The sequence below is a fragment of the Dermacentor albipictus genome, chromosome 4 (assembly GCF_038994185.2).
Source record: "Dermacentor albipictus isolate Rhodes 1998 colony chromosome 4, USDA_Dalb.pri_finalv2, whole genome shotgun sequence".
In the NCBI taxonomy this organism is placed as follows: Eukaryota; Metazoa; Arthropoda; class Arachnida; order Ixodida; family Ixodidae; genus Dermacentor; species Dermacentor albipictus.
In genome coordinates this window covers 173,397,171-173,410,588 of record NC_091824.1, presented here as the reverse complement: position 1 = coordinate 173,410,588, position 13,418 = coordinate 173,397,171, and the positions used below count along the sequence as shown (strand labels likewise).

The following is a 13,418-nucleotide window of genomic DNA, read 5'->3' as shown; positions in this document are numbered from 1 at the left end:
TACTGTCATTGCCGCGCGCGATTTGTGGCGTGCCCACAAGTGCAGATGAAAAGAATCGAAAGGCCCCTTTTTTGTTTTAGTTGATTACAACCATTATAAAGCCTACCCACAATAAAGGCAAGTTTTGTTGTACCTCTTTTTGTCATGGAAGTACGGAGAGTGATGAAAGTAATGAAATGAGGCATCTACTTAGGAATGTTTGGTGCGTGCAGACCGCTTGGCTTGTCTATAAGAGTCGTTCGCGTAGCATTCGACAGATGGTAAGTGCGGTCATTATTAGCTAGACTTGGCACACGACATATCGCTTCGGCAAGTTCGGGGTGCGACCATTATACGGCAAATAAAAAAATCGAATTTTGACGACAAAACTCAGGGGTGCGACCATTACCCGAGTGCGATCATTATGCGAGTAAATACGGTATTTTGTCATAGTCAGCTAGCCATCGAGCCCGCTAGTGAATGCTTTGTACTTGGAGGTTTCGTCAGTGTGACGAACAGCTGGAAGAAAAGCTTCGGCAACTCTTTATAAGTTCCTCCTTGGCCTGAAACCGCTGCGCCTGTGGCGTAAATTGAATAAGTAATAAAACAGTATGAGTAGGCACAAAAACGCATGACTCGAATAGGGTATGAGGTGTAGTTCTTAGGGCGAATATCACGTTTCACCACTGCATGTCTTACTTTATGGTGTGCCATAGTGCTAGGCATGTACAGTCGCCGACCGTTTATTCGGACCTCATGGGGACTGTGGGAATGTCCGAATAAACAGGTGTCCGAAAAAGCAGATTAACCCTTTGAGGGTCGAATTATTTTGAAAAAAACTTTCCCAGGTGGTCAAATTACTTTATTGCGAATCTTGAATGTACAAAGCATATAAAGTCGGGAATAAATAGTAAAAAGAAATTAAGAACAGTATTTTGGTGTTGGCATCACTCAGAACTGCAAAATTTTCAATAGTATTTCAGAGTGTGGTTCTCCTTGAAACACGGTTATATGGACAGTGAGTTATCGCAGTCTGCACACCTAAAATGCATGTCTGTTCTCCTCTTGGAGCGACGAGTTGTGTTGGCGCACACACGACATCTTCTTTGCGTGAGGCTGCCTTGGGCAAAGGGCTGAGGCACCCTCTCGTGTAAGCGCGTTGCCGCAGAGAGTGAGAATACCTCGTGCGCGGTGGTGATAAACAAGCTAAGAGCAGCGCCAATCAAGATAGAAATCAACTTCTGCCACCCCTGCAAGAGAGTGCTGACAAAGAAAAAAATGGTGTTTCGCGTGCCTCTGTTGCGATCACGCAGCGAAACCAAAACCGCAAAAGGGGTGTTGCCGCAATCTGTGCAACGCACTGAAGCTAGAATTCTGTTTATCTCCCCAAGAAGGTAGCGCATATTTCAAACGATTCTTATAAGTCCTAAGAGGTGGCAGCACCTCCCAATGAGCACGCATCGTCATTATGGCGCGAAATTTCAAACGGAGGGTCGAAACCGTACCCGTACGGCAAAGACCTTGCGGGAGGACAGAAAACCGCCGCCGTACATGTACGGCAAAAACCTTCAAAGGGTTAAGAAAAAAATGGCTGTGGCTTAGGTAAGGTTAAGCCCAGGATGCGAAGCTTACTAGCCTTTATTTTAGTTGTTGAACCACTGTTTAGCCTGGTGAACTGCTGTTGCTTGGCTATATTTGGTTCGGCTAGACGAAGAAACAACTCATGCATTACTGCTTCGCCTTCGAGAGTGGAACGCGACAGCATTCCCGTCGACCCGCCAAGGGGTGTAAGACAATGGGCTACGGCGCAGCGACTACGCGCCCCGCATTGGACGCGGTGAGCGTCGAGCAAAGCAGCGTTCGGCGCGGCAACGAAATGTGCGCCTGAGCAAGAGACGCACGCCTTAGAAACAGCTCGTTTGTAAGGCACCACCGCATTCACTAGAGGCGCTTTTGTACCGCTTTGAAGCATCGTACTCGTGGCTCAGTGGTCCCACACTCCGGAGACCCTGGTTCGATTCCCACCCAGCCCGTCTTGCAAGAGTTGAGCCAAAGCCACTTCTCCTCTGTCGTGACGTCACAGTGTCACGTGGTATTCAAGGCGACACCGCCGCGCCTGAGGAGCTGGGTTGAGCTCTCGTAATATGCTTCGCATAAAAAAAAGGAAAAAACTCCTTTATTTCCACGCACTTATTCGGGCTTGGCAGTAGGCTTGAAGAAATCATGAATGCGCCGTTGCACGCTGTTGTGTTTACACGCAGTCAGGTAAGCCTGAATCTCAGAGAGGGTCTTACGGTCATTATAGGCGGCTGGAAGCACAGTCACTGCTTGTACTAGCTTCGCATGCAACGGCAGTATAGCACATGATGTGTCATCTTCCGACTCGGAGTCATCGTCTGGCGGTGCAGCAGAAACCTGACGAATGATCTTGCCGTCATCGAGTTCTGCGCATGTCAGTACAGCATGTCAGCAGCACCTGTGAAACTGTCAAATGAGACGGTGTCTGGAATCGCAATGCAACCGCTGCGCAGGTCCCCGCAGAAGAACATTTTCGGTGTCAATAGGGAGCACATCAGAAGGCGACAAATCCTAGGCCTCCCGGTACCCGCTTGCCAGCATGCCCCAGCGCAATCTGCGTGGGCACTGTCGGCGCCATTAGACACTTGACGCGATGTTTCCGTATGCCGTGTTGGATCACCGCTACCTCGACACAGCACACAAAGCAAACACCACCACGGCGTCACCAGTCGCACAAACGAAAAACGTAGCCTACTCGCGCCGTCGTGCACGAATAAACAAACAAATCAGCTGCTGGATTGTCTTGGCATGGCTTACTAAGCTGAGACCGAAACTGCTGTAGCAACTCTATCGAACCAGGTAGAAACAATGATGATGAGCGAGGATTTGCAGTAGCGCCACTTCGTGGGGCAGCAAGGAGGCTTCGTTTAAAACAAAAATGGCGTTCAGCAAGTCGAACCATGCACCGGTCAGAGTCGGTGCATGGTGCTCTCGAACGAGTTGGCTCAAGGAGTGTCAGAAAAATCACACGAGAGGTTGCAAGGTGTCCGAGCTTTTGGCAGTTGTTATACATTATGATCTATGGGGGAAATGGCGGTGCCGCGAAGCAGACCGATTAATTGAGCATGTCCGAATTTTTCGAGTCTGGAAAATCAGTCGGCTACTGTACACCAATCACCACCAATCAGTGCCGACTGGCAGTGGTGAGGCCATCAGCATGCCAAGTTGCATGCGTTATTTACCCACATAAGGTGTGTGTACACTTACAAAAATGAAAAAAAGAAACTGGTCAGAAGACCAAACTCGTTGATACACCTTGTTTGCGGGGTGCCTGTCTTCCGTTTAGAACGCGCCGTGACGCTGACATAGCAGTCGATCGTGTTTTTTTTTTAACTGATGCATGTACGCAAACAACGTCGGTATTGTCATGTAGTAGTGACGGCAAAGAACACAGTAGCAATACTGTGAATGACGAAACTAATGTTTATTGGTCGAATGTGTGCCCACAAAAACAGGCTTCACTTAAATCACGATGATAGCAGCGAACACAGTCGGCGATTGGCGAAATCGGCGAAAAGCGGGTCAGCTTTTACGAGCGATCGAACGCTTGAGAGTAATTGCTGGTGCCCGCGTGTCTTCCAGAAAGTTCTACACCATTTGCGTCACGCATACATGCAGTCAGATTACAGAAGGTTTGGTGACAACAGACAGTGGATAGAACCATCGATAACACTCGAGAATCTTCCGATACATACAGGCGCGTCCCGCGCTGAGCGATAACATTCGTTTGATGGTGAAAAGCGGTTACCCGAAAAAGATAAACAAATATGCATGTCAGTATGAAGTCCAGATGTCTGGGCGACAGCGAAGGCGTCCCTGAAATGTGTCAGTCAGACAATAAGACGTGCCACTCGACTCCGGAAGATGCCGCACAGGAAAATGAGCCTTAGTACATACCGTACTACATCCCGATTTGCTAAATGAACATAATAGCCTTCTACAAGTAAATATTACTTGGCGCCGAAAAGAATGACGAAACTTCAATCGTAACGATCGCTAACTAGCACTATCAGCTACTTCCACAGTGCACACTGTTTACCCCTTCAGCCTGGCAGTGCAGGTGAGCTTGGCTCCGGCAGATAACTACGCCGACACCACAGGCATTCGCTGAGCGTTTATAAAGCTGCAAGTGTGCACGGTGCAAAGTTGCGAAATGACAATGTTCTAGCGACGGACACACAGAGACGATAGAAAAAAAAAAAACACTTTGCACTTCATTCAACTAGGTCGCGCGAGATCAGAGATTGTTTGTTTTGCTAGCTCAAACACACATTTGCATCCTCGTCGAGATGATTCGTATTAGTCAGTAATGACAAAAACAGAGACGTAAACTGCATATGCCGATATATACCTGTCACAAAGTGCAGCCCTAATCCTCCAGGCTTCACGGCGCTGTCGATCGCGTTTTACCGATGGAAATAGGAAAATCCGCATTGCTTTGCTGGGAGGGTCACAGGAGTGGCAGCTGTAAACGAGACACAACATTGGCATCGTGCCAAATTTTGATGGTAATAATGTTCGAAAGGCGTTCCGTGCGCGCGGCAGCAAGAATGGCAAGGCTGACAAGTAAAGAAATTTATTGGAGTTCCGGCGAGGACGCGGCGCTCGTTGTGCACCCGGCTAGTCCCGTGTTGGGACTGTCAGGTCTAGCCCATCGGCCCGGTCATGGGCTCGCGGGACAGCCAGGATTTGCCTGTCTAGAGCGAGCTCACGCAAACGCGAGTCCCACTCCTCCATGCTGAACTTGGGGTGTCTCGACCCGCACTCTCAGAGCATGTGTGCTAGAGTGAAGGTCTGCCCACTGGACGGGCAGGCATAGTCGCGAGATATGTCAGGGTAAACCGTGTAGAACGGCAAGACGGATGTGTGCCTGTCTGTAAGAGTCTAAAAGAGACGGCTAGCGCTGACAAGTGCAGCGCCTGCCGCGGCCGTACTCCACTCACTCGGAGGAGAGAGTAGAGTCCGGCTGTGCGCCTGCCAAATTGTTTTGGTCCTCAGCCACTAGGGTGATGCGCATGCACAGTTCGGCGTCGCAAAAGGTGGATTGCCATCTGACTCGCATGGCAATGAAATCATTGTGATATATGAGGCGTAGTGAAAAGCACATCTTTTCATATAAGGGTGCACGTGTGCTGCAGTGCTGCATTATGGAGAAATTCATGAGGCCTTTGCTGTTGCAAGTGCTTATCCTCTGCATCAGTGGATGAAATTTGATTTTATAAATTTTATGCAAAGCAGTACTGAAGTCATGTCATGTCATAAAGTCACACTGATGCAGTAAATATTCTTTTTTTTCGCTGTTCATACAAACCTTTTATCAGTTTTGTTTCAGATAATCCTGACATTTTTTCCTTGTTCCACAAAATCCCAAAATAGATTTTATTGCCCGTGTAAACATCTTGTTGCTGGATATCACGTATTATAATCTGGACCCGTATTCTGAAACGTTCGCCTTCCGCAAAACTATCGCTGTGGCCACGCCTCCGCCAACGGCGTGCTGATTGACTGTTTTCGCAAAACCGGAAAAGAAACAGCACCATGTAGTAATTCCGACCTTTGTCATTTTAGCGTCATGGTGTCGATGGGTGCTCTCGACATACTATATTGAAAAAATTAACACGTCTTTTGGCGTTCCGTTGGTGGTGGAGTGTAGTAGTTTGTAGCAGTCTTCTTGGTGGTGTCTTACACGCATTGTTTCGTGGTGATGTTTGTTGTTTGATCTAAAATAAAACATTTCACACTTTCTTTTTCAATTTATTTTACCTAAAGCAGCCGTAACCAACTGTAGTCAGTGCTCAGAAACCGTACTGCGGCCACTGCACTCGGAAACAACACACTCGATCCGCTCTGCACTCGCACGGTGCGCTCTCTTAAGCGATGTGTAGCATTCGAGAGCGCATGTTGGTAGTGCATGCTGACGTCACAGGTAAGCAGTCGCTTGATTTATTGAACGTGACTATCGCGGAAGGCGAACTTTTCGGAATACGGCCCCTGTCTCGAACCAATGTAGGTGGTGAGGTGGCCTGTCAGGAGCTGGTTTTTACCCCCTGTGGCTATCTTGGCAGATGGTGGCATCAAAACCTAAACTTTCCTGCCAGATAATCTGTAATGCTTCTTTTTGCATTCCCTCCAGGCTCAGATCGCCTGGTTTACAAGACACAGCTCACTGCTGGGGAGTGGGAGGTGTCCGAGAAGGATGTGAGTGCCTTTTTTCTTCTTTTTTACTGTTATAGACATTGTATAAGCACTTGAAGTTGGTTGTTGTTCCTGGTTGTCAGCATTGCCAGGTGCTTGAAGAAATTGCCACTATCTGCTCAATATGTTTCAGTATTCAGCCCTTAGTCCACCGAGCTTATTAAAGTGAGCTGATTACCACGTGATGACGCCAGTTACCTGCTGTTTGCCAATATCAGCATGTATGCTTATGACAAATTCTGAGTATTTAATTAAAGTAATTTGTGATGGATGCAACTTCATTGTAACGAGGTGCGCTTGTACTTTTCGTCTGCTCCTTTGACCTTTAGTACACATAAATTGTCGCAAGCTTCAAGCATCTCACAAAAGCGAAATGGTGGCTGCACTTTCTGGTGGCCGTTGTGTGCTGGCTTATTGCTCAGCTCGCCTCAGAGTCTTATAACTAAATTCAGCTGCAAATGGCTTTTTAAAAAGATGAAGCAATTTACGTTGGTTTAAAACATAGCTGCTTTTAACAAGCTACACAGAGTCGGAGGAGCTGAAAGTTCTGCCAAGCTTACGTGGACTGCTTGGCATTGCAATACATGTGCAGAGGCTGTGCCCCCATTGCTTTACCTTCATAACCACAAAGTTGCCCAAAAATGTAGGAGCTAACTTATTCCTTTTTTTTCCCCAACTTTATGGGTGTTGCATGTACAGTAACAACATTTTGTCAATAATGTATTCAGGAATGTCAAGTGAGCATACTCATGAAACAGCAGTCTTGTTTGTACAACTACTTCTCTTTCACATGCAACAGAACCTCAATATTGTGTGTTGAGGAACAGTGGAACTTCGTTGTAACAAAGCTGCATTAAACATGACAACAACTTCATGTCTGATTTATTTATTTATTTATTTATTTATTTATTTATTTATTTATTTAAATACTCTCATTGTCACATATGGCATTACAAAGGGTGGATATCAGTACACATAGCATAGATTGCAGTTTTAACTCTTTCCCTACCATGGGGAAAATAGGTGTTCCTTGTAGGTTACATCAGATTTTCTTTTATGAAGGAACTACAGTTTTTCTATCAACCAGGAAAACCGGGAATTCTCAGTGATTTTGAATTGTCTGGAAATACTCAGGGACAACTCTGGTATAAAGGTTATAAACAGGGATAAGTGCCTCAGAAAGGCTGGCCAACGTTTCAATAGGTGGACCTACCTTCGTCAAAGGCGGTCTCGTCATCCTTGGCGTGTTAGTTTTAAAGGGTTAGTAGAGTGACTTCACGTGCGGTTGTTGCCGATGGCAGCTGGTTGTAAAGGCAGAGACTTCAAAATGAGCGTTGTCGCTTGATGTCTGTAAACATGCTTTCTAAGATGAGGGGCCGAGAACGGGAGAGTGGGAAGGCGGAGAGAAAAGGAAAGAAAGAAAACAAAAAAAAGGAAAGAAGGACACCAAGATTGCGAAAAAAAGAACAAGAAAAGGAAAAGAAAGGCATAAGGGCTGTTCGGGAAGTGAGAGGTTGGGAAGATTCAGGGGTGTTGTTGGCGGCATTGGAAGAGCCGGTCAGGCGGTCAGTGCGCGAGTAACAAAAAATACGCAAAAATACATCAGTTGGAAGAACAACTTGAGTAGCGTAGTAGCAATGCGTCGGGTAATTTTGAAGGAATTAAGATGGTGGCAAGGAGATTGGGGTGCAATGCATGGGGTGTCTGGAAGGAAGCAGTATGGTCTCTCAAGGGACGTTAGCTCTGGGAGCTCAACGTAGGTGTCGTCACGGCACTATACAGAAGTGGCGATACCCTGTGTGGCTGAGGCACCGAAAAAGGTATCCTGGCATCTGGGACTTTGGAAAACAGTGCAAACAGATACAACTTTAACAGAAAACAGAAAATCTACTACCGAAGTGTTCACACAGACACCCACATGCCCGCCTGCACACGCACAAAGTCAAACAAAAACCGAACTGGAATTAAGCAATGCATACGGCAAGAAACCTGCCAAACAGAAAAATACCCCACGCAGAACCACCAGCAAAAATACAAATAAATGACAGCCATCGTAGGTCAATAACCCTTCTCTGCCACGAAGCACCGAATTCCTACAGGCTAGAAAACTTACCAAAAGACGTGTGAGCTACACCTCCCATCTGACAATTTACAATCTCTGCACAGAGAACAGTACAATCCCTAAATGTCTAACACTGAAGGCTATACCAGCTCAAGGAACACTCCCACCACGCCATCGTGCAAACTGGAAAGCAACATTGACAAATGCCTCACTTTCACTTTTGAATATCCCCAAGGAACACTGCGAAGAACAACTCTATGCAGACTTCAGAACATAGCTCTGACACTGGATGAGAAGAAAGATTTACAGAATTACGATGAAAAACAGTCTAAAAAATTGGTTCATAAACAAAAGAAAAAAGCAAACTTTAATCAAGAAACAACCTTTCAGGGAAACAACCACCTCATGCCAAGTGGGTCTTCGAATCTCGAAATATCAGATGTCGCGGAAACTTCCACAAAATTAAACCAGTCTTATGTTGTAGACTTTGTAGACATAGGCGTGCTCAGCAAGGGCCTAAACTTTTCTCGCACGAACAATACAATAAATGAATTTGAGCTTCACAAGGACCTTTCAGAATTTTCTCGACGAATGCATATCAGATTTTTCGCAGACAACAACACACCAGACACCGGGACGACACCCCTTAGAGCCGAATCCACTTGGAGTTCCGAACCAGAACAAGCCACAGAACTTGACCCCTATCTTAAACCTGTCAGTAAAGAAATTATAAGCCAATCCAAGACATCTAAGCAACCTAAAAACATAACTGCACTTGAGAGTCGTATAATTTCAAATCTTACTTGCCGGAATGACATTGTTATTAAGGAAGCAGATAAGGGTGGGAGTATAGTTGTTTGGCCAGTAGAAAAATATAAGCACGAGGCTTACAGACAACTAAACAATGCAGAACATTACTCTAAGCTAGACAACAATCCGACATTATCCTACACACCGACAGTTACCAACAGGCTGAAATCACTTTTGGCTAAGGAATTGATAACGCCGTACTAATTTCTTAAACCAAGCAACAAAACTGCCGGGCGCTTCTACCTCCTTCCAAAAATTCATAAAATTCCATGCACTGAACTATGTATGCCGCTAATATCCCAGGGCACCCGATAGTATCAAACAACAACACCCCGACAGAAAGCATCTCTACATTCCTTAACCACTTCCTTTGTGATTTTCCAAAAGCACTTCCATCATTTGTACAAGATACACCCCACCTACTAAGAATTATGGAGGACATTAATACTACAGGCACAAGCCCAAAGCATAATTCTCGCAACTCTAGATGTCATGGCCCTGTACGCCAACATTCCAATCCCCTATGGTTTATATTTGATAAAACATATGCTGTCTAAACACAATGCACAACACTCTATTGAAGTCTACTTGTCTCTCCTTGAATTAGTTCTAACACATAACTACTTCGAATTTGAGGAGAGTTACTCCCTGCAAATACACGGGACAAGTATGGTACGCCTTTTGCACCAACGTACAGGAACATATATATGGGTATTCTAGAAACAGATTTCCTATTGCGCTGCGCTGACAAGCCCCACACATACCTACAATACATAGACGACATATTCATAATATGGGGACATGGTCAAGACAGCCTAGATAAATATGTAGCATTTCTAAATTCTTTTCACCCAACAATAAAATTCGCATCAGAATCTTCAACGGAGCGCATAAACTTTCTGGACACTACAATATACATTGACAATGGTACACTAAAGACAACGCTGTATAGGAAACCTTTCGACAAACAACAGTACCTGGTATATACAAGCCACCATCCCAGATGTTGCAAACAAGGCATCATTAAAGGCCAAGCCACACGACTACGTCGCATTTGCGTTGAAAACCAAGACTACATAGATAGACTCGGATCACCTTAAAGAAACCTTATCAAACAGGAACCACCCAAACAGTGCTATTCAGAAAGCCTACACCGATGCAACCAAACTTGATCGAGCCGAGGTCCTCAAGCCCCACCATAGGCTCACAAAAACAACAACGCCTCTTCTTACTACTAAATTCTCAAACGCCCTCCCAAACGTGAACAACCTCCTCAATAAATACTACCCAATTCTCACCAGCAGCCAGAAATTTAATAAGATTTTTCCTGTCCTGCCCAGAGTAGCCCACAGACGCAACACTACAGTAGAATCTCGATGATACGAATCTCACGGGGTCACGAAAAATATTCGTATTAGCCGAAATTCGTATCATCGAAAGAATTAAAACTAGCTAAATTAAAGAGTCAGGGTGAACTCACTCAGGCACACGTATGTAAAAAGCATTTATTTCATGAAGAAAAAGTCTCTAATATCCTTCTGCTTCTTTTTTCTTTGTCAGGTTACTTAGCAGACTTTGTTCAAATCCATAAAAACGCGTGCACGTGTCGTCTTTGATTTCATCCGCGGCCATAGCACGTCTCATAACTTCGAGCGCGTGCAGCGTTTCAGCTGCCGGGGGTGATCCTTCGCCGTCGCACACGTCTAACACAAAGCATGCATCCCGAAGCACAGCAGCTACTCCGTCCGATGACACGCGGAAATGGAGGAAAAGCACAAAAGCAACAAAAGCGCCACCGCTTCAAACTCTTCGCGCCCAGTCGCGGCCTCTGCGCTGTCCGGCGCCGCGTCCGTGCCTCCGCACCAAAAGAGCAAGGGAGAAATCGTGTGACTGCGCGCTGTTCTCTTTCGCGGCCGTCGGTGGGGCGGCGTTTATTGAGGCGAAAGCCTTTAATGGCTCATACTCGCGGTCGCGTCCGTCTGTGCGCTGAAATCGTGCCAACCGTGGCCTCTCCTCCACGCAGCGGCGCAACCTCCTCCCCTTTTTAGCAACCGGCGCGCCGGTCGGGGCGCAGCTGCGCATAGCAACCGTGACGTCACACAGTAGCGGAAGAACGACCACGCGCGTGCGTCGGCGGTGGCAGCTGCACCGCCGCTCCTTCGCCAGATGTCTCGTTGCGGTCGAGTGAGTGAGACGCATAGTTCCGAAGCGGCCCAGTGATTCTGCGCCAAGCGGTTCGGGGAAGCGGCAGCGGACGCCGGATTCCCCCAACACCAAACGGCAGAAGAACAAGGAGCGAATGCGCATGTGACGACTGAACATGTCACCAGATGCGAAAGCAAGGGAGGCAGAACGGAAGCGTCAACAGCGACTGATTAGATCGCCGGGTATCAAAGGCAGGGAAGCAGAACGAAAGCGGCAGCAGTGACAGGCGATATCTCCGAACACCAAAGCGAATGAATCGTAGCGCAGACGGCAGCAGCGTCTGGCTTTCGCCAAGCACACCACTTTAGAATTTTCAAAGTGTCTTCGGTAATTTTCGTATCAACCGACACGGGTCGAAAATTGATTCGTTACAACCGTTCTCTAGCACGTTGCAAAGTAATGGGGCTCGGCCAGGACCACAGAAAAATTCGTATCATCCGGAAATTCGTATTAGCCGTGATCGTATCATCGAGATTCTACTGTATCTTTAAGGATGTTCTTGTGCACGCCAAACTACAGAAAAAGAGGAAGTTGGGAACTGGTCCCTGTGGCCGCCCCAGGTGCTCTACATGCAAACATATTCAATCTATTACTACAGTAAAAAGTATGGCGCTCAATTACTCACACAAGGCAACTTTGAGTTTCACCTGCACATCAAGCAATGTAGTATACTGTGTAGAATGTGCCGCTTGTAGCAAACAATACATAGGCGAGACTGCACAAGAAATTTATACCAAACTCGACGATCACCGCGCAGATACAAAACACAGTTTACCTAAAGCAGTAGCCAGCCACTTCAGTGAACATGGTCATATATTCGAGAAAGCAAAGCTTTATATACTATAAAAAATTTTCGTTCACCTCCCGAGAGGAAATATACAAAATCATATTTCATATACAAGTTTAAATGCCTACACCCGACGGGTATTAATTTGGCATGTGGAAACTTAGAATCCTTAAAAGCTGTAGAGTAAATCTGAAATTCACGTATCATCAACCAAGGCACAAAACACATTGTGCCACCAGGTAACCTTAATTCTTAACCTTACCTTTTCTCCACTTCAAATTTTTCCCTGCCTATTACTCAGTTTCATATACTCTCATGTTCTTGCGATTATATCAACTGTACGATCCCTTATACAGTCAAACCCCGTTACAACGAACACCACATTAACGAACATTTCAGATGAACGAACTTTTAAGAAATCCCGTGCCAACTGCTTATAGTTTCAATGTAAAAATATTTCACTACTACGAACTTCAGAATAACGAACATTTCAGAATAATGATCGTTATTTAATTTCCATGTCATCTTAACAACACCTCAGTACTACGAACTCATATCCCGAAATGCGAGGATTCTTAGATTTCAGTGTATCCGTCACGGCAGTCGGAGCTCTAACCTAGCAGACGACGCAGCGCGAAGAGCGGGCGTCTTGCAACTTGCTTCCCGCAAAAACCTGAGATGGCGCGGAAGGAGAAAGATACGGGCGGAGACTCTTTTTTTTCCTTCTCCGTTGTGGAGGCAATGACGCACCAGGTTTTGTGAGTGGAGAGGCGGGGAGCATGGGCTCGTAAAACCTGAGACGGTGCGACAGAAGGAAAAGGCAGAAGGCAGAAGGCAGAAGGCAGAACAGAAGGCAGAAGGAAAAAAAAAAGTTGTAATTAACGCTGAAGTGGGCCTTTTCTTTTTTTCCTGTTGCGGATGTGACGACGCATCACGTTTTTCTTGCTTGTTTTCTCAGTTGTTCGCGTGCTGTCACCCGTATCAGGCCTGTCTATCTTGTTTTTCTTCTGGTTATATTATTGTGTTAGAAGTGCGTGCCGGCGTTCGCGTTGCCATGAGCTCAACAACTCTAACCACGGCGAAGAAGCGAAAGCAGTTTTCTTTGAGCGAGAGAGTAGAGATTCTTCGCGCGATAGAAGACGGGAAGAAACAATCCGTCGTGGCTAAAGAACGTGGAGTGGCGCGGTCGACGATCGCCGCGATTCTCAAAGATAAGGAGAAAATCTTTAAGCACCAGCAAGAATCTCGCTGCACGTTACGGCAGCACCCGAAGACCGCGACGAGTCCGTGTCGGCCACAGAT

At 46.3% G+C, this 13,418-nt stretch overlaps 1 protein-coding gene across 6 annotated transcripts in view; it reads left to right on the top strand.

The window, feature by feature from the left end:
• Positions 1-13,418, top strand: part of LOC135913613 (dipeptidyl peptidase 9-like) — a 137,684-nt gene that overhangs the window by 60,122 nt on the left and 64,144 nt on the right. For all 6 annotated transcript variants that reach the window (XM_065446146.2, XM_065446139.2, XM_065446140.2 and 3 more), the window contains one exon: positions 6,191-6,255. In XM_065446146.2, coding sequence (XP_065302218.2) covers positions 6,191-6,255 — 65 coding nt within the window. The remainder of the gene's footprint in view (positions 1-6,190; positions 6,256-13,418) is intronic.